Here is an 18911-nt window from a genome sequence, read left to right on the forward strand (position 1 = left end):
ACTCTGAAGGAATATGTGAAAGATTCGCCGCGACATTTTTAATTTTTAGCAGTAAGTAGGAAAATAAAACCTCTCTCCTCACCCCACCTTCTTATTTTTAGTAGCAAACTTCCTGCTAAGGAAAAAAAAAAACCTATTTTTCACTGTCGAGGGGATTTGCTTGTGATCAAAAGTCTGGCTCTGCTCCAGGTAGATCATCAGTGTTTGCTACTGCCCGAGAGATGAATCACAAAGATCGCTGTTTCCTAGTGTCAATATGAGCAGTAGCTGCTGTTCTTGCAAGGAGAGAGGCGAGGCCCGGGGAGCTGAGAGCACTGCATCTCCTCCTCCCCGCGCCGCGGCTGCAGCGGCGGTTTGCTGCTGTCCCACAGTGTTGGCCAACCCTGGGCAGCCCCGGCAGGACAAGCTGTCCTCGGGGCCCACGTGGACGTGCGGGACAGGAAGGCACGTTGTGCAATCGAGACTAGAGGAGGGCTAAGCCGTTGTGCACCGTTGCTAGTTTGCCTGGCACCCTTAATTTTTTAATGACAAGGGTTATGATTGAGAGTAGATGCTTTTCTGTGCATGGGCTATCAGTACTTGCAAACCATCTCTACATCTAATGGAATCACCGAATCACAGAATGGTCGGGGTTGGCAGGGACCTCTGTGGGTCACCCAGCCCAACCCCCTGCCCAAGCAGGGTCACCCAGAGCAGGCTGCACAGCACCGTGTCCAGGTGCGTCTGGAATATCTCCAGAGAAGGAGACTCCACAGCCTCCCTGGGCAGCCTGGGCCAGGGCTCCGTCACCCTCAGAGGGAAGAAGTTCTTCCTCGGGTTCAGCTGGAACTTCCTCTGCTTCAGTTTGTGCCCGTTGCCCCTAAATGGAATGGAAGCTGACTGCAATCTTCTGTTGGCCAAGCAGGCTTTGACTTAGGTTGCCTTCCTGTCCTAGGTTGGTTTGTACCCCAGGTACAGCTGATGGTAAGCCGTACAAATTCAAAAAGCAAAACTTTCTGTGAAAAATCAGATGGTGGTTGTATTGCTCGAAGAACTGGAATCAGACGCAGCAGAGCGTCGTCAGGATTTCCTGCTGCAGAGCTTGGGATGAGGTGCGCGGGCACAGCTAGACTGCTTAACGCTCAAAATGCCAGATTGGTGAAGGCCCTGTTAGCATCAGGCTTGCCTGGACCTGGGGTTAGGGGATGCTGCTGAGGGCGTGCTGAAGCTGCCTGTGAAACGACAGGCAGTGACGGGTGACCATTGGTACCCAGCGGTGAAAGCCGGGTGCCCAGGAACAAGGCGTGTTTTTCACTGAGGTGCTCTCCAGAAATTGTCCTGCTGGGTTAGAACAGGCCCACAGGAATCCTGCTCTGGACGTCTGCAGCACCTTTTCCCACCAGCAAAGGCAAAGCTTTTCCTCGCTGCTCCGAGGATCGGAGCGACGCTGGCTGACCTGGCAGCGGAGCAGGTTACGGAGAGGGAGGGTGAGATCTGCCGAGCGCAGCAGCTGGGGTCGGTGTTGCAACACATTCAGGAAAGGAAGTTTCAGCTCAAGGAGAAAGAAATTTGGCACTGCTGCCAGGAAAGGAACCTCGAAGTCCAGCTCCACTGTCTGGAGCAAGGAAGAACACTTTGTTGCTTCAGGGTGTGATGAAATGGTGGAGAGACCCTGCCAAGGGGCAAAAGGCAACAGGTCGCAGGAGGCACAGGTGGAAAATGAGAACTGGCTGGGTTAAACCATCACTACCCAACTGAGGATTTCTACCTGCGTTGTAGGCTGGGATCTCCAGCTCCTGCTCCATCGGAAAGCCAGGGAAGCGCTCTGATTTAAGCAGCCGAAGAGCTGGCGTGAATGGGAACCAGTTCAACAAATTCCCTGCCTTCCTCTGCATCATCACTGAACAGCCCCAGGAGTGGCTCGGTGCCTCTGCGCCGTGCTCTTCCCCAAATTAATATATCACCAGTAGGGGTAGGACCCAAAAATGTGACGAGGTCTGTGCATCTCTGTGGCATCGTGTTGTCAGTCGGCTGCTTCGCGCTCTGCTCTCGTGAACCGCCCTGGGGTTGAGTTTCGGTCCGAGGAGCTGAATCCTCCCCGAAGCCTCGGGACGTGCCAGGATAAAGTGATTTAGCGCAAAGGGGAAAGCGAGCGGCTGCTGTTCCTGTCAGGCGGCTGCTTCTCCAGCCTGCCGCGGGTCCCTGTACCGCGCAGGGTAACCAGTCCTTAGTCATTGCGAAACCGCTTGCGTGCGGAGGAGACGCAGGCAGAAGGTGCTCGGCTCCTCGGCGGGCGGTGGGGCTCGGCTGGTGGCAGAGCCCAGGACGTCTCATGGGAAAGGAGCTTTGCTGAAACCAGGGACCTTTCTGAGAACCAGCCCGTTCGCTCCCAAACGTCTCTGCAGCCCCACACAACCCTCATGCCCCAGCCGCGGGTGCAGCCGGGGGAATTGCTCGGCTTTGCTTACCCCGCAGCCCCTTTTATCGCTTCTCTTTGTAATTCACTTTCTGCTCTAAACAGGGCCTGCAGCAGAAGTGGTGCAAGGCTTCCTCCAGGTTTGCGTGCCGGGGCTGAATCCCTTCCACCCGCACCCCATCGGGATGCCCATCTCCACCGGCCATGTGTGTAACCTGGGGGATTCGGCGACGGGGAGCGTGGGGTGCAGCCGTGGGGCTGCTCGGCTCTGGTTTCCCATCGCTGTCTTGATGCTGTGCCTGGAGGAGGAGGAGGGTGGCTCCTGAAGCTCTGCACTGGAGTGCAGGACCCTTACTGGTAATCAGCAGTGATGGTGACGCAGGGTGGAAATGGCCGGGCACGGGGCCTTGCCGATGATCTATATGCTCGCATGTTGTTAAGGGCTTTTTTGGGGGAGTCTGTGCTACCCTGCACTTCTTTTTCTTCTATTTGCGTGGCATCTTCCCCTGCTGTTGGAGAGAAGATGAGTTTGTGACAGGAACCTGCAGGGCTGGGAGAAGGGCTAGGACAAACTCTGCTGCACAGTGTCAGAGGAGAGGAGAAACGCTGATGTTGGGGCAGCTCGAGAAATCCTTCCTCCCGAGGAACCTGCCCTCAGACGTGAAAGCCTGCAGGAAGCTGATGGTTGGGCTGTTGCGGGGGACAAAGTGGCAGTTGAGCAGTTGAGCTGTTGTTTGACTTCCTAGGCCAGGCCGGTTCCTGTACAATCTGCAGCTTTGCGGGGCTCCCACCCTGCAGCACCCAGTGCTCGGGGCTCTGTCCCCAGAATCACAGAATGGTAGGGGTTGGAAGGGACCTCTGTGGGTCACCCAGTCCAACCCCAGCGCTGCCAGCTCCTGCCTGCCCTCGCTGGGGCTCCATGAAAACACCGGCACCCGCTCAGCAGCCTCATGTGTGATCCCCATGGGAGCTCCTCTTGCCACCCCACCCACGCCAAGACCAGAGAGGCTCCTGGCAATGCCGAGAGCGGGGCAGGGCAGCCCTCGCCACCCCACGTGTGCCAGACCCCACGCCACAGGGCGAAACGCCTGTGCCCTGGCACGCGTCTCGCTATGAGACAGCCGGAGCCGTGCTCCGCTGCCTTACGGGTAAAGCCAGGGCATGGATGAGTAGGCATCGGGCACAGATTTCACTTTGCTGAAATACTGAAAGCGGAGACCCACGGGGAGGGGTGGGCTCCAGGGGATGCTCGGGGCTGGTGCCCTCCGGCTGTGCGCCGGTGGGTCCACGGGCTGGTGGCTCCAGGAGGTGGAGACGAGCCCTTCCCATAAACTGGGTCCTCGAGCACCGAAAGCGTGGCTGCGGTGAGTGGGGCAGTGGCTTTAGTGATTCTGTGCCCTCCAGCACCCGCTGTTAGGCTCTCGCCAGCCGCGGTCAGGAAGCGGCAGGCTGCGAAGCCGGGGCTGTGCCCGCTTCCCCCCGCTCTCCTCGGGTCAGGCGTGCACCCGGCCAGGGCTTGCTGCCCTCTTTGCTGTGCTCTGCCTGGCCTCTTTCATGACAAAAGCCCCAATTTCTGTCACGTGCTGCTGAAATCTAGGACGCAGGGAGGCACGAGCTGAGTGGTACAGCCTGCTGAAATTAAATAACAAGTGTTAACTATAACCACGACCGAAATCAGGGAAGTTCTGAAAGCTTTTGCTGTTTAAAAATAGTTAAAACAGTTTATTTCTTTGCCCGTTAGGTGCCTGAGGTCACTTGTATCACTAGAAGCCTGATCCCTGCTCCTTGTGGCAACCCCGGAGGCTGAAGGCACCCACAGAAGGTGCTCATCTTCCTCGTGCCAAGAGATTTTTTTTTCTTTTTTCCTGTTACAAGAAGGAGACCAGTGGGGTTTTGTTTCTCACACCCAGCCCACGAGAGGAGATGTCCGTGTCTGCCCTGCTGCGTTCAGGAGATGCTTCCGCCGCTTCAGCCGCGATCAGGTCCTCTGCCCTCCCCGTGTTGGCCAACAGCAGATGACCAAGAAGGTGAATTGCGTTCTTGACAGCAAGTACACACTGTCCAACCCGGGGGTACTTATGGCTTTCAGGAAAGTTTCTAAAGAGGCAAAAAGAAAAGCAGAAGCAGCTGCTCCTTCAGGGAGCAGACGCTCTCATGCGTTGCCACTCTTGGCATGTTCCTGATTTGAAGTGAAACTTGCTTATGTACCGGGGAGCAGCCGACACTCGGGCACTCGTGGAGTCCTCAGGAGCTTTGTCCGTGTGGGCATGTGCTTGTGCACAGGTTGCCACAATTAAACCAAAGCACTTACGAAACCACTAACGTTTACCCTGTGCAAACCCAGCATCCAGACTCTCTGCTCTGGCTGAGTACTGCATCTTCCCGTGAGCCGGGATTCGCTTGGAAGAGAAAAAAATTGGAAGAAGTGAGCGACTGCCCGCGCTGCGACGCCGTGCAAAAGCCGTGCCGCTGGCAGCGGGGACGATTGCCAAGGCGCCTGCTCCGGCGCTCGCTGGCAGTGATTCATCCGCTGCGGCTCAGCTGGTTTCACCATGAAAACCCCTGCCTGCGTGGCGGCACGGTTAGGCAAGCCTGGACTTCGCCGGCCGCAGCGGGTTGTCCCCGTCCGCCAGTCCTGCGCCACGGAGCCCGCCCGGGGCTCGCTGCCCCGCACCGGGCTGTCGGAAACCTGCGGCTTCAACCACAGACGGAGCTTCTGTGAGCGAGCACTGGCTGGACTTTCTAAAGAGGAAAGTGAAAATCAGGCGATGGTTCTTGGCGTTACTGTCTGCAGGCAGCAGCAGCGGCACGGGCCGATGGAGCGTGCTGGGAGGCAGGAACGGGATTTTCATGTAGTGTTGGCTGCGTTGCCACGGGCTGGATCGGCCATGCTGTTCCTGGTGGGCTTCTTTCCGGCCTGACAGTGATGCTCTGCTCTTCAAGAGCAGCGCAACCGCCCCTCGGGAACTGAAGGTCTGATATTCCTCCTTCTCTGTATTTAGAGACCAAATCCGCAATTCTTTTCATCTAGGGTTTAATATTTAAACTTTTTTTTGTTTTTTAAACCCAAAAAGTGGCTTAACCACATGCAGCCCGCACCAGACGGAAACCTTTGCCGCACTGGCGTCGCCCGGTCGAGACGCAGCGTTCGGCCGGGAGCGGCTGAGGCTGGCGCGAGGCTCAGGCTCCCAGCACCGCGGCCGCTGAGCCAGCAGCGGGCTGAGCTCTCAGGAAGAAGATAACCCAGCAAGGAAACCGTTTGCTTCTGCGGGATAAAAAAACCCAGAAAACCACCACCTCTGCTCTATGTGACCGCCTTGCGCTGTTCCTGTAACACCCCGACTGACACCGAGATTGGCGGGAACTCCATCAGCGCTAAGCGATGGGGATAAAACATCGCAGCAGCTCTCAGGGTTTCAGGGGCAGCAGAAGGTTGCACACAGAAGAGGTGTGCAGGGCAGCACTGTCCTATTTAGTTTTGCAGCGCCCGGGGTCTCATCCTGCAGCTCGCATGGCCCCGGTGGGATCCAGCGCGGCAGAGGCAGGGCTGAGCCCCAGCCCAGCGCTCCAGCTCTCGGCTCACCTCACCTTGCCTGGTTTTTGCCCCAACTGCTGATGTTTGGCACGTGTTAATTGATGTTGGGAGCCAAGGGGGGTTCGCAGAGCTGCTGCCCGCACCCGAGACGCGCAGCGGGCGTCAGGTCAGGGCACAGCCTGGCAAGATGCTGCGAGCAGGGAGCTGGGTGATGCTGGTGCTGTGATTCTGGTTTGAGGTAGGTGTCAATGAGTCACATGGATGACTTGTAATGGTACCTTGGGTGTCTCAGCTCTGCAGGCTGCCCTTTGGGTGTTTTTCTTTTTTCCCCTTTTTTTGCCTTTTTTTTAAACAGTGTTCCAGCAGGGAGGGACTGTTGTGAACAGGGCTGGCCTGGCAATGGGAAAAAGACTGCTTGAGGACATGGCCAGAAATGAATCATGGTGATCGCTGCTCCACTGGAAACGTCATCTCTCCATGGCAGATGCTGCCTTTGGTTGCTCAGATGGCTTCTGCTGGGATTTCCAGAACACCCTTCCTAAAACTTCTTGGAGATGATGCATCTGTTTACTCAGAGGTGTTGTTGTGCGCTTTTGCCCACCAGATCTGCGTCATGATGCAAGCATCCCCATGTCCTGGTGACGCGTGGCACAGACCTCTTTGTGCATGGCTTACATGGCAATCCAGCGCTAAATGTCCCCTGGCTCTGGTTTCTCTCTCCCTCAAGCGCACCCGTGCCGCTGGCTGGGAGCCCCCCAGCACCTTTCCACGGTCCCATCCAGCCTGCTGACTCGCTCTGCTTCCACTCCCTTCTGAATCAAGCGGCTCCTGTAGCATCAGGTAACTGGAAACCCTCGTTCCCTGTACAGCAAGAGCCATCCCGTCTGCTTCCTTCCTGTGGTTGCTTTAACCAGAGTGACTGAGCTTTACTGAAAACATCACCACAGCTGAGCTGATGCTGCCCTTTTCTTTGTGCGGGGCAGAGCCCAGGCACCAGTTTCCCTCACGAGGGCCCCCAGGCTCCTACCTTGAGCTGGCGACATGGGCTCTGAGGGCTGTTTCCCACCTCCCCGTAGAAGAAAAGTTATATGAAGGGGATGGAAATACATGCAGAGGGGGCACGGGAGCATGCAGACCAGATCTGCCAGGGGTGAAGCTTTGAGCAGTGCTCAGAAGTGCAGGTTTTACTGAGAGCACCAATAATGTCTTGGGGCAAATTCAGCAATTCCACTGACCAGCACCGGCCTGAAGTCTGGGCAGAAACTGACTTAGAAACTGTTGTATTAACTGCAAAAAATTATGTTTCTAGTGCAGTGAGGAAAGAAACCCCAGCTGCCAATAAACACCCGGAGTCTGCTGGACTTGGAAGTGAGGGGCTTGAAGTGGTAAAAATGGAAAGGGCTCGAAAGCGAAACAGAAACGTGGCCAGGTCGGAACCCACCGGCAGCCGCCCCGGGCTGTCGGTGCGAGCTGGAGTTTGGAAACGGGTGCGCTGGTTGGATTCTGGGTTTATCAGTAAGAGAGCTGGAGGTTCCCGTGTGCACGCCTGCTCGGTTTTGTTTGGGATTCAGCTGCCGTCCGTACGGATCCATGTGCATGGATATGCAATCCCCAGCCCTAGGAAAAGCAATCAGTTCTGTTGTTAATTTGTATTAGTCTAGTTTTTAGCTATTATCTACCATCTGATCTAGGATCAAGGCCTCCTCCTGGCTGGGAACAAGCGTGAAGTTGGGGACAGCTCAGCAGACACAGGGAGGCAGCGGTGCGATCCCCTGTAAATCAGGGGAAGGGAGGCGCAGTGATGTCAAAGCCCTGGGGACTGTCGATGACGTTTGGGTGTGTAACCAGTAATTTACCTGTAAATGCTGCTCTGGTAAGGACACTGGCGAAAGTTAGAGGCTGAAGAGGCTGCAGTGACCCAGGGAGTACCCTGGGGCCAGTGATTCTCTACTGTAAGAAATCACCAGCAGGTATTTTGTTCCAGCAAAGTCTGTCAGAAATCTGCATTTAAATGTGAGGACCTGGGGTCTTCTCGCTTGCACGGCCGCTAACGCCCGCAGCGCATCCTCGGTGGTCCTCCTCGCCTGGACCTGTGCCCGCTGAGCTCTGACCCAGCACGGTGAGACCGGACACAGCATCTATGCCCTGGTGCTGATTTACAGCCCTCTTAACAACTTGGAAGGACAGAACAGAGGCTTTATTCATTAGGAGGTCTTTATTAGCAAAAACAAAGATTTCTTCTCATACAGATAAACATGCAACAGTTCACGCAGTGACAGAAGCCGTGGCCAAGGCACGGTGCCCCCGCCAGCGTGACCCCCCGGGAACGGAGCCGCTGATGCTCTTGGCTCTCGCCGCAGCGCCGGGGCTGTCCTCGCCTCTCGCTGAAGTCAAGGCGTTTGGTGGAAAAACCAGTACAAAGCTGGCTCAGCAGGAGTTTAATGTGTCCTGGTAAGAAGCTTAAATGAAGTTTAGGCGTTTGGCTCCCACACTGCCCTTGAGCCGATGCCACCGGCTTGCTTTCAGCGGAAGGAGCGACCCACGGAGCAGCATTCCTGCTTCGGGCTGGCCTTGCTCTGGGATAACCAGTTCCCTGCGGGCAGGCTTCCAGCAGGAATGCCCTTCTGTCACCATAAATGTACAAATAAGAATAAATCAAATATAAATAGCCTCTCTTCGGTGGTAACGTACAAAGCAAACAACCAACTGACAGTGTTTCATCATACCAGTGCCCTAATACTTCTAAATATTAGAAGTACGACGCCTCTGGGTGATGGCATTTTGCCCTGGCTTAGCCTCCCGTAGCACCCTCGTGGGGCGAGGAGGGAGGGGAGCCCGGCCAACAGCAGCAGCTCTCGGGGTGCCAAAGCCTCCCCCCTGCGCCCGGCTGCTGCAGCTCCTCGTGCCCGGGGTCAGCGACCACACAAACCCGGACGGTGTCAGTGCTGCCTGCAGCTGTATGGATTTGAATGCAAATTACCCAAGCCACCTTAAAATGGTGGTTAATTAAATACCCTGTAACTTCTAAAAGAAAAAAAGTCCAAGAAACAAGCAAGTAAAACCCAATCAAAGACTGGAAAATAGTACGATTAACTTTTAAAAGTGCGGAGTGGCTGACCCAGCAGCTCTGGAAGTCAGTCGTTAGCAACGTTTCAGTCAAGTTCTATTAGAACCAAACATTTAATTCCTACTACTAGTTTTTTCTTTAATCTGGACCGATGTATAGGCTGAAATCTAGCGGTGGAGTCGGCTGATTGATTGCTGTGGGGTGATCGCACGCTGTTCAGGGAGTGCAGGTCCTCCCCCCCCCCCCCCAGCGCTTTTCATGCACAGGAGGCAAAGATGCCCGTGGGTACATTTATGGTTATTTAGCTCAGCACAAGGCTGTGGAATAATTTTGAATAGTTCAGTACCTAATTCCAGCTGCAGAACCAGAGAGAGTGACATGGTTATGCACAGAAACCTTTGATTGCCTAAATAAATAGAGGAATAGAATAGGAGAAGAGTGCTCATTAAAATTAAACTTTGCTGCACCCGGAGCTGGAATTGCTCCTGCTCAGGCGACCACGCTCAGTGGAACTGCGCTCAGGATAAGCTTTGCTCATTGCCTGCTCCGCAGAAGAACGCTGCTTTGGGTGTTTTGAAGCTATGAACAAAATAGGACTATCATAAACAGTATTAAAATATTGAACAATAAATAATATTTTACAAGCTCATCACACTTTTCTTCAAAACATATTGTAAACATAATCACTGAGGTATTAGAGGTAATAAATATTAAATTCAGCTGTTAAAAAAATAACTTTTAAATAAAATACTAGACTTTATGTTATTGACCTGTAATTCTTGCCCTGAACCCTAAGATACATTAATCTCTTGTGTGCTCTTGCAGCCTGAAGTGATTTGTGAAGAAATAGCAGGATTCCGTGTGAAAGACGCAGACCGTGGGTGTTCTCACTTGCTTCTGTTCATCAGCAAGTACTCTTCGATGTAGTTGATGAAAATGTCAAACTCTCCCATGGCCTTGTAGATCCCGCTCTCGTGCATCTGCAGGGGAAAGCCAAGTCTGCGTAAGTCTGAATGTGATGGAGCCCTGGCCCAGGCTGCCCAGGGAGGCTGTGGAGTCTCCTTCTCTGGAGATATTCCAGCCCCGCCTGGCCGCGGTGCTGTGCAGCCTGCTGTGGGTGACCCTGCTTGGGCAGGGGGTTGGGCTGGGTGACCCACAGAGGGCCCTTCCAACCCTGCCATTCTATGATTCTGTGATATACATGATGTCCTAGGCTTATTCTCCTTCCACCCACATCTCCAGCTTCTCCACCCAACCCCTCAGAGGAACCCGCTGGCTGCTCCTTGGAGCATCGCTCTCTGGATTTCTCTGCCTTAGGTGTGTATATAATTAAAAACTTCTTTGGATTCTGTTCTCTCTCCTAAGCTGAAGCTGGCGGCAAAATCCCCTGCCTGGCCCGGGGCAGCGCCTTCCTCCCAACCTCACCACAGCCACGCGAGTGGGGACCTTACCTTATCGAACGTCTCCCTAATGTGCTTTACGGTTTTGCTCCTCTTCTCGCACGTGAAGAATCTGTGCTGCAAGGAGACGGGAACAACGGCTTCAGCCACGCAGGTTTCCTTCCCGGGGCGCGCGGCGGTGGCTCTCCCCACCTCCTGCCCTCGTCACTGCCGCCCCGCTGGTCTCCACCTTTCCCTTCGCCACGTGTGGCCTTGGGGCTCTCCGGGGCAGCAACGGCGGCTGCTTTGCTCCGGGTGCTGACGAAGGGAACCCAGCACGACCCGAGCACGGACCCTGAGCCCTTCCCCAGCCCCATGCCCCTTGCTGCCAGCCCTGGGGCTGAGCGAGGGCTCTCTGCCCAGGGTAGGGTTCGTCCCGGCTGACTCAGCTTTGCGGCAGGTGATGGAGTCACGGCCGCACCAGGCGTGGTTTCCGGAGGCATCGTCACAGAGCCACGCTGCTCCGGCGCCCAGGTAAGGGACAGACCCTCTGCCCTCCCTCCCCTTCTCTCTGCAGCCAGGCTCTGTCTGGTGGAGCTGGCTGCAAATACGTGGTGCTCCTGCACGGAGCCTCTGAGTCGTTGCTATTTAACTGATGAAAGCCTGGAGAGCAGGGGCTAGGAGAAACCCCATCCCACCACCCGCCTGGATCCCTGCTCCTCTGCACCATCCCGACACCCATCCCTGCTTCTGGGGAGACCCAGCGCCCGCTCCCCACCTTCCTGCTGGTCTGGGACTGGCCCTGCCTGACCGGAGCCCTGATTTCACCCCCCCCCCCCCTCCGTGATGCCGAGCCCCACTCACACAGCGCTTCATCGTCATCTTCAGGCTCAGCAGCAGGTTGCTGAGGTCACCCATGCTCTGCTGGTGACGCCGACTGGTCCTCGTGGCGCTGGGCAGGACCTCCTCCATGTAGAACCGCATCATCTCCGACACCGACTGGCAGCCTAAGGTCCCCTGGGGCGAGAGGAGGTAACGGCGTTGGGGCCGGTCACCGACGCGGGCGGGTGTTTTGAAAAATCAAACTCGCGGCGGTGGTCAGAGCGCTCGCAGCAGGTTGGCACCGCTCGCTGCGGCTGCGACAGGGGGGGGAACCGCGCGTCAGCCCTGCTGCAGGCACACGTGCTGCTGCCTGGCTGGAGAGCTGTCCTCCTCTGACACTCAGAATGCCCCAGTTTACAATCTGCTTCCTTTTTTACGAACTGCTCACTGAAGGATGAGGGACTTAGATAAGAATTGTCATTCTTACCTTAAATTCATCCAGCAGTTCGGAGCTGAGCAACTGGATGCTAAGTTCGTCGTCTTTTGATTGCTGTAGAAAGATGCAAAGGAAACATGAGCTTTACTTATTTTTCTATTTTTCACTTTGCCTTGCGGAACTGTTTTGCTTGTATGCATCTATGTCCTCACTGAGGCGAAGGCAAAGAGCACCCGGCACGCTGGTGGGCACAGCACAGCAGCACCAGGTGCCGGAGTCCCCGTTGCTTTGGTCCATCGTCTCGCAGCGCGAGCAGCGTCAGGTCGAGGCAGCGAGATAAGGAAATCACAACCTTCGGTACCAGCGATTTTGTTAACGTGAAACTCCTCCCGCCGCTGCCAGCACGGCGCGTTTAGGTAAGAGTGCTGGTGCGAACCGCACCGCTCTGTGGCTGGGTGTCAGGGTTCTGGCAGCCCCCGAAGGGAGGTATCCACCCCAGCCCCTCTGCCTGCGGGCTCGCCGCGGCACCAGGGCTGAATCCCCCCTGTTCTTGTTGTCTCTGTGAGTCTGCAGTGCTCGGGGGAAAAGGGGTCTGCAGAAGGGGTTTGGTCCTGTGGTGCCTCTGCTGCACCATCAGCTCTGGAAGAGCAGAGATGCAGTGGGGTGGGCTGGCACCACCCCAAGCATTGCCCCTTGGCACAAAGGGCTTTCCTGAGAGGTTAAAAATATTCCTTCCCAACTTCAACTGGGAAATTTACTGCATGCTTTAAATCTAAAGTATTGGCTGTGTTTGTTTGATAATAAATACAAGCCACGATGTTAGCTTGAGGTTTAATCTGGAGAATTATCTTGTGTTGTTGCTAAAACACACTGACATTTACTAAAATAGTAGCACAGATGCAGCCAGCTCTCTCTGTCAGAACTGATGCAGTGACAAATGCTCTGAGCACATCTTGTGCTGCTTTCTCAGCAGCCCCGATGCTCCCGTTCGCGGGGATGCGAAGCAGCGACCTTTTACAGGCACCACAGCGAGTGCTAGTTACAATAGCGTTTCTCCAGTCATAAAATACCATGCTCAGGCTTTTGTGGTTCTCTCAAAGAAAAAAAATCTGTAGCAAAAGATTTCCCTTTTCAGCTAGTGTTGACTTCGGCGAGGCTGGACCTCGTTGCCCTGAAGAAGGTACTTGCTATTTCCTTCCTATTAATTCGGTGAATAATTTGGTCTGCAACTTTTAGGGGGAAGTCTGGCTAGTAAGGTTCACAAAGATTCATTATGAAATTTCTTGAGTTCGTTATAACTAAAACTAGGAAGAAAACGCTTGCATGTTTTCTCTCAGCAAGAGATGAAACTGCACTTCTCCTGCTCACCCCCGTCAGCCCATAGCACAACGCACAACCAAATAGTTTCTGCTGGGAGGAAGCCGTCTTCCTCCTCATCCAAATCACTGAACTTTGCAAAAAAAGCGAAACAAGAAGGAGGACAGACTAGCAGGCTTATACTTACAAAATAATCCTTGATTTCCTCAAACTTGGTCCTCAGCTCTCGGAGCTTCGCAGGCAGGAGCTCCGAGAAGTGGAGGCAGGCGGGCTCGGCGGGCGAGCCCCTGGCAGGCAGGGCGCTGGCAGCCAGCAGCAGCACGACCAGGGCTGGGCAGGTTGGCATGCTGTGGCGATGGGCTGCTCACCTCCTGGTGCAGCTCTCGGGTGAATTTCACGGGAGGGTAAAATGCAGATCTGCAGCCTTCACCTTGATGGAGCCCCTAATTTATACTCTCAAAACATCGCTCAATTTCCTCTCCCCATTTCCTGGCGAGCAATATTGGGGTTTTAAGTCATTCATTAAAACCAAATGTCACTTGGGTTTCCCGTCAACTTGGGTTTCCTGTTCTCTTGACCCCCCTCCTCTCCTCACACCCCATCAAATCTTTTGTGCTTAGACTCTGCATTTTTTTTTTCATTACTTGCTTCTTGTAAATTTAAATGTGGCTAAAGAGGAAAGCTTCAGATACAATGCAAAGAAGAAAAGGTGCTGTGTGAGGTTACTTCTGCATTCTCACAATCACTTTTTATTTTTAGATGAATGCCCTATTGTTAGGGGAAAAAAAGTGTTTCTATACTTAAACGTCCCCATCAAACCTTCACTTAGGATCCCCAGCACCGTGCGTTGTTCAGCAGGGTTGCTTTGAACGAACCTGCACAAACGCACTGTCACCTCCTTCGGTATTCTAATGCTGCATTGCAAATGCACAGAATAATCTAGAATCTTCATTTTCACATTTTCTTTTTCACTTAACCCGTGTGCCTGCTGAAGTCGATGTGAACTTTCACTGCCTCCAGCAAGCTCAGAGACCCAGCTCCCACCCTCCCACCGGTGCTGTGCCCGACTGCGGCCGGGCCCCGCGCTGTGCGGGGCGGCGGTGGAGGAGCCCAGCCCGGCTGGGACGCGTCGCTGCTCTGTCCCCCCGCGCTCGTGCCATGGGAGCCACTATTTTAACATCGGGGTGTGGGGGGAAAGTGTATAAGCAGGTCACGAATATTCGTGTTTCTGGTTCTTTAATCCTATTTCGTTTCCTAGAAATGGACACGAGCCCCAGCCAAGCAACCCAGTGCTGGCTTTACCAACTGCATGCACCGTGTTAACGGAGACTTATTGTCCCAGCCCTGATAAAAACACCATTTCAGAGCTGAAGATAATTCCTCCTAAATCTCTCTGGTTTTCCGCTTTCCTCTCTTCCATGTTCTCTTTCTATAGATATATTAGTACACACCCTCCTGCTTCCTTGTGATAACGATTTCTCTGACGAATTCAGGAATCTGTTCTCCAAGAAAGAGAAAGTGGAGCTGAATTTGGCCTTTCTGAAATGAGAGGGTTTTCTTTGAAAGCTCCCGTGTTATTTTGAAATAACGCGTCCTTCCCTGCCTGCCTCCAATACCTGGCTTTGGACAAATCACTTCAATTCTCCTTTCCTTCACTGCACTGAACATCTTTTAAGTTGAACTTGAAAAACTCTGTGAAGGAACTTGTTGCAAAGAAAATGCTGGAAAAATACAAACTATTGTTTGTTACCATATATTTAGATTTTTTTATTATTATTTTTAGCAGCAAAAGAGAGGTGTATGTATGTATGAGTAAGAGTAAAGGGGCTGAAGCATTAGTAACTGAAGGTGTTGAGGCAGAGACAACGTGGGATTTTGTGTTCTGATTTGTTTTCCTTTTGTTGTTGATGTTGCCTCTTCCAGAGCAGATGAGGAAGCCTGCTCCCAGTGAATCACTGCAGGCACACTAGCTGATCTGAATCACAGCTTGTGTCATGTATTTGGTGACCCATTTTTCTTCCCCAGCTCTAACGCAGCCATGCGGTTTCTTCCCTTGACCGCCAGCAGAAGCTGTGAGAAAGGACAAGAGCAAGTAGCAGCAGATGGTTCGGACAAAACCAAATAGCTTTAAACTCAACCCGTTTTCACTGGTAGGATCTCACCTTTCTCTGCCTTCCCCCTTGGCTCCCACCCGGGGGGATGTTTTGCTTATTTTGCATTAATCTGTACCTGCCACCGGTCAATAAAGCTTCGCTGCCGAGACCCAGACAGCTGCTGAAGTGTCATCAGGGCATCGAAACTGATGTGTTAAGGTCAGTGGGTGCGACGCTGTCAGGAGCCAGTGCCCCAGAGCGGGTCCACGGGCTGCCTGGTGCTGGACCAGAGCCTGGAGCTAAACCCTGCAGTGAAGGATGCAGCCCCAGGCACGTCTCCGCAAATCGGGTCCCCTGCAGCAGCGGGGTCACTCTCAGCCTCAGCTGTAGGTTCAGGCGCTGGTGTCCTTGTGGGCTGCCAAGCAAAGGGTCTTTGGGCACATGGGAATCTCCCACGCGCAGCCGCAGTGGCCCGGCGCCGGGAGCCCTCCTTCCTTCCTGCCGAGGAGCTGAGCGCTCCTTTCCAAACGTCTCGTATTTTGAGCAATCTGTGGGTCTCCATGAAGTCACTGCAGTTTGACACTCGGAGCGCGCAGAGCGGTTCTCAGTCTTGTGCAATTCCCTCCTCCCTGTTTTGGAACTTGGCTTGTATTTTTTTTTATTTTATTGGTACGAGCGTAAGCCAGATGTGTCCGTTCCACAGAGGAAACTCTGGCCCGCGCGCTGCGCTGCGCTGCTGTGTTTACCTGCGTTTCCTTTGCCGTGTCAGGGTTCTTGACGGTGCAGTTTCGCTCTGACTCACCCCTGCTTACTGCTGTGGAAATGCATTGACTCTGCAGTACGACGAAGCGGCTGCATGAATGAATAAAGCACCTTTTCCTAAAGAGTGTCCGGGGGATGTGGGTGTATTTCTAAACCTTTAGGAAACAGCTTTCATGTTTGCCAAGATGATCATTTCAGGAAGGAAAGTCTGTTACTCAAAAGCTAGTCATACACTTTGACCCCACCTCCCACAAACTTTGCAGAGCTGCCTGTTCACAAGAAGCACCCAGCAGGACAGCAGAATTGCCTTTCTGCAGTAAATCAGTGGCTTTTAGGCAATGATTTTCCACCACAGCAAGGCATGGTGAAAGGTTTGTCCTGGACGTGGTCCCGGGCAACCTGCGCTGGCTGACCCTGCATGGGCAGGGCTTGGGCTTGGGGGTCTTCCGAGGTCCCGTCCTCCGGAGCAGGGTGGCATCTCACACTGTGTATTAAGGGAGCTGCCTATGTCTGTACCTTTTCTTATGGTGGCAAACTTTTATGCAGGCAAGTTTTTACATTTTTGTCCTTCTTGGTCTCTTTCACTGCTTTCGGACAAAGGAACATTGTGTGTTTTATGCACTATGTGTTCTAGGGGTAGCTTGGAGGATCCCCTAGATTTCCAGGCTATCATAGTGGTGTGTGTGTTTCTTTCCTTATCAAAAATTCCCCATTTCTCATCCCTTCAGATCTGGGAGATCTGCTGTCCGTGATGCTCTGGGGGAAGCAGAGGCTTGGTGGCCTTTTCTTCACGTTATGTGAAGAGCAGTTCTGAAGCAACGGCGTTTGCACTCTCAGCAGCCCCATCGCTGATGACTAACAGTTCCTGATGGGTGAAGCAAAAAGTGGACTGCCTTTTTTTTTTTTTTTTCTTTCAAGAATTTTTATTAGCTGGCAAGGCATGACGTTGGATTTTTCTCTTCTGGAAACCTGCTTTCTGGCACCCTTGTCGGAATTTGCAGTGTGACTCATCTCGACCTCAACAGGTAAATCCCAAATTACTCTTTGGAAATTTAACCAGTGTCATTGTTTTGTCTTGTAACATCTAAGTGTCCAGAAGCAGGTTACTAATCATGAGTAGAAGACCTTATTCTGACCTCTAATATGACTTTGAATATGACACAGAGAGAGCATTACAGAAGAAGTTCTTAGCAGGTCCAGAACTTCCGTTTGATCTAGATCAAGCTGGAATTGTCACCTAAAAGCATCAGGTAATGGGGTCTTCCTCCCGCCTGTAGATTCAGTGTTTTGGTGGTTAACTTCAGGGAGAAATATTCGCACTTTTTTCATTGCATACATGAAACTCCCAATATTTGGAAGTCTGCTGCAGCCTGTAAGGCAGACAGAGAATAACACCCCTGTTTAACAGCCTGCTGTGGGATCTCAGGGTGCCCTCTGCCCACCCAGCAGAGCGAGCTGGGCTCTTTTCCCCAGGTTCCATGTACTGGGCCATTTTAAGCCGCTCTGTGAGGAGCCTGTGGAGTCATGGGGGAGGTCGGTGCTGCTGCAATACGCTCTTGTCGCTGGGTCTTCATCAATGCAGCGTCAGGCCATCTGCCGGGTGAGCGATGCTGCCCTTGCCCGTGTGAGGCCGTTCCCTGCTCCGCAAGGCAGCAGCTACAAATGGAGCTGTTATTACCTCTTTCCTTTTCTCTCCTCTTTCTCTCCTCTTTCTTTCTCTCCTCTTTCTTTCTCTCCTCTTTCTTTCTCTCCTCTTTCTTTCTCTCCTCTTTCTTTCTCTCCTCTCCCCTCCTCTCCCCTCCTCTCCCCTCCTCTCCCCTCCTCTCCCCTCCTCTCCCCTCCTCTCCCCTCCTCTCCTCTCCTCAAATAAGTTGTTGTCAGGGATGTTCCAATGCTCACCGCAGTGTCCTGTTTCTGTCCTTACAGAAACTACGGACATCTCGGCACTGGCATTTCAGGGAGTGGGGATTGTGTGCTGTCCACGAGCAGGGAGGGTGAACGAGTTTTCTCAGAGGAAGGCGATATGTTTGCAGGTAAGCCAGGTAGGTAAAAGTATGCAAAATTGGTCAAATATATGGTCTGTCTTGACTTACCCAGCCATCTCTTTCTCTGCCTTTTTTTTGAGCATCCTACAGAGGCAATTTTGAGCAACTCCTGTCTTGAACAGGTCATTTCACAAGTGCTGTTCTGATGAGTTTCTTTTTTCTGGTTTTGGTATTACTGGGGGGTGTGGATCTTCTGGAGAATATTGCATTTGTCATGATTTAGCATCAACACTCTGACCAATAATACAAACACAAACTATTTACAGTTATGAATGGTCATAAGACAGAAACCAGTTATCATGGTTTGAGAAATCAGATCGTGCAACCCAGCTGCTTGGAAGCATAACGTGACCTTCGGGCTGAGCTACGGAGGCAGCTTCGCTTGCTTTCCGCAGCAGCATCTGAAGCCAGGCACGAGGCTGCGTCACTCGCGCGGTGGAGTTTTGGGGTGGGTTTTTTTGCACGGTGCTGAGCAGCTCACGCTGCGGGTTGAGAAATCCCGGGCTTTCTTTTCCACCCCCAACATGCAGCTAAGCACATGCCACGGCCGGCGATGCCGCACATGATGGCACGTGATGGCAGGGCGTCCCCGGCGCCGTGAGGGATGCTGCAGCATCCCCGCTGCTGCCGGGGGATTTCCTGCGTGCCCCCGCTGTGGCTTTCCACTTCAAAATCATTGGTGTGATGATGCCGTGGCCCCTGGGACTCCCCGGTGAGCCGGTCGGCCCAGGCTGAAGCCCGGGCTCTGAGCCGGGGCGTTACTCAAGCAGAAAAGAAGTTGTGGTGGCCGTGCAGGGCTGTATTCAAATCTGACATTTCGGAGGCCCCTGTAAGAAGCCAAGGCAACGGGAACCAATTTCAGGATGTGGATTCCCGGAATAATCAGCCCTAAGCCTGCTGCTGACACTGCCGCCCTTTCAGAGAAAAATGCAATCAAATAGAATTGCTAGGAGTGTTGGGTTTTTTTGCAGAATCTGTTTATTTTCAGGTAAGGAGTTTCTAATTAACAGCCTCAGCACAGGGTGTGCACCCAGCTGTGCCACAGGTAGGGGGAGGAAGA

The 18911-nt window shown here is 53.3% G+C and overlaps 1 protein-coding gene across 1 annotated transcript; it reads right to left on the reverse strand.

Moving 5' to 3' along the window:
- Positions 1-9800: 9800 nt before the first annotated feature.
- On the reverse strand, positions 9801-13297 carry IL10 (interleukin 10). The gene is made up of 5 exons (XM_075443027.1): positions 13139-13297; positions 11686-11748; positions 11241-11393; positions 10449-10514; positions 9801-9977 (listed from the first exon to the last, which is right to left on the reverse strand). Exons 1-5 carry the CDS (start codon positions 13295-13297, stop codon positions 9885-9887), a joined length of 534 nt encoding a protein of 177 aa, XP_075299142.1. The 3' UTR covers positions 9801-9884.
- Positions 13298-18911: the final 5614 nt, after the last annotated feature.

Source organism: Opisthocomus hoazin, chromosome 25, assembly GCF_030867145.1.
Source record: "Opisthocomus hoazin isolate bOpiHoa1 chromosome 25, bOpiHoa1.hap1, whole genome shotgun sequence".
In the NCBI taxonomy this organism is placed as follows: Eukaryota; Metazoa; Chordata; class Aves; order Opisthocomiformes; family Opisthocomidae; genus Opisthocomus; species Opisthocomus hoazin.

What these genes read in the sequence shown, in the direction of transcription:
- IL10 (XM_075443027.1), bottom strand. Translation starts at nt 13,297, where the DNA reads ATGCCAACCTGCCCAGCCCTGGTCGTGCTGCTGCTGGCTGCCAGCGCC. An exon ending in AACTGCTGGATGAATTTAAG is followed by an intron (nt 11,394 to 11,685) that starts GTAAGAATGACA and finishes CTCTCGCCCCAG; the next exon opens with GGGACCTTAGGCTGCCAGTC. An exon ending in AGATGACGATGAAGCGCTGT is followed by an intron (nt 10,515 to 11,240) that starts GTGAGTGGGGCT and finishes GTCTCCTTGCAG; the next exon opens with CACAGATTCTTCACGTGCGA.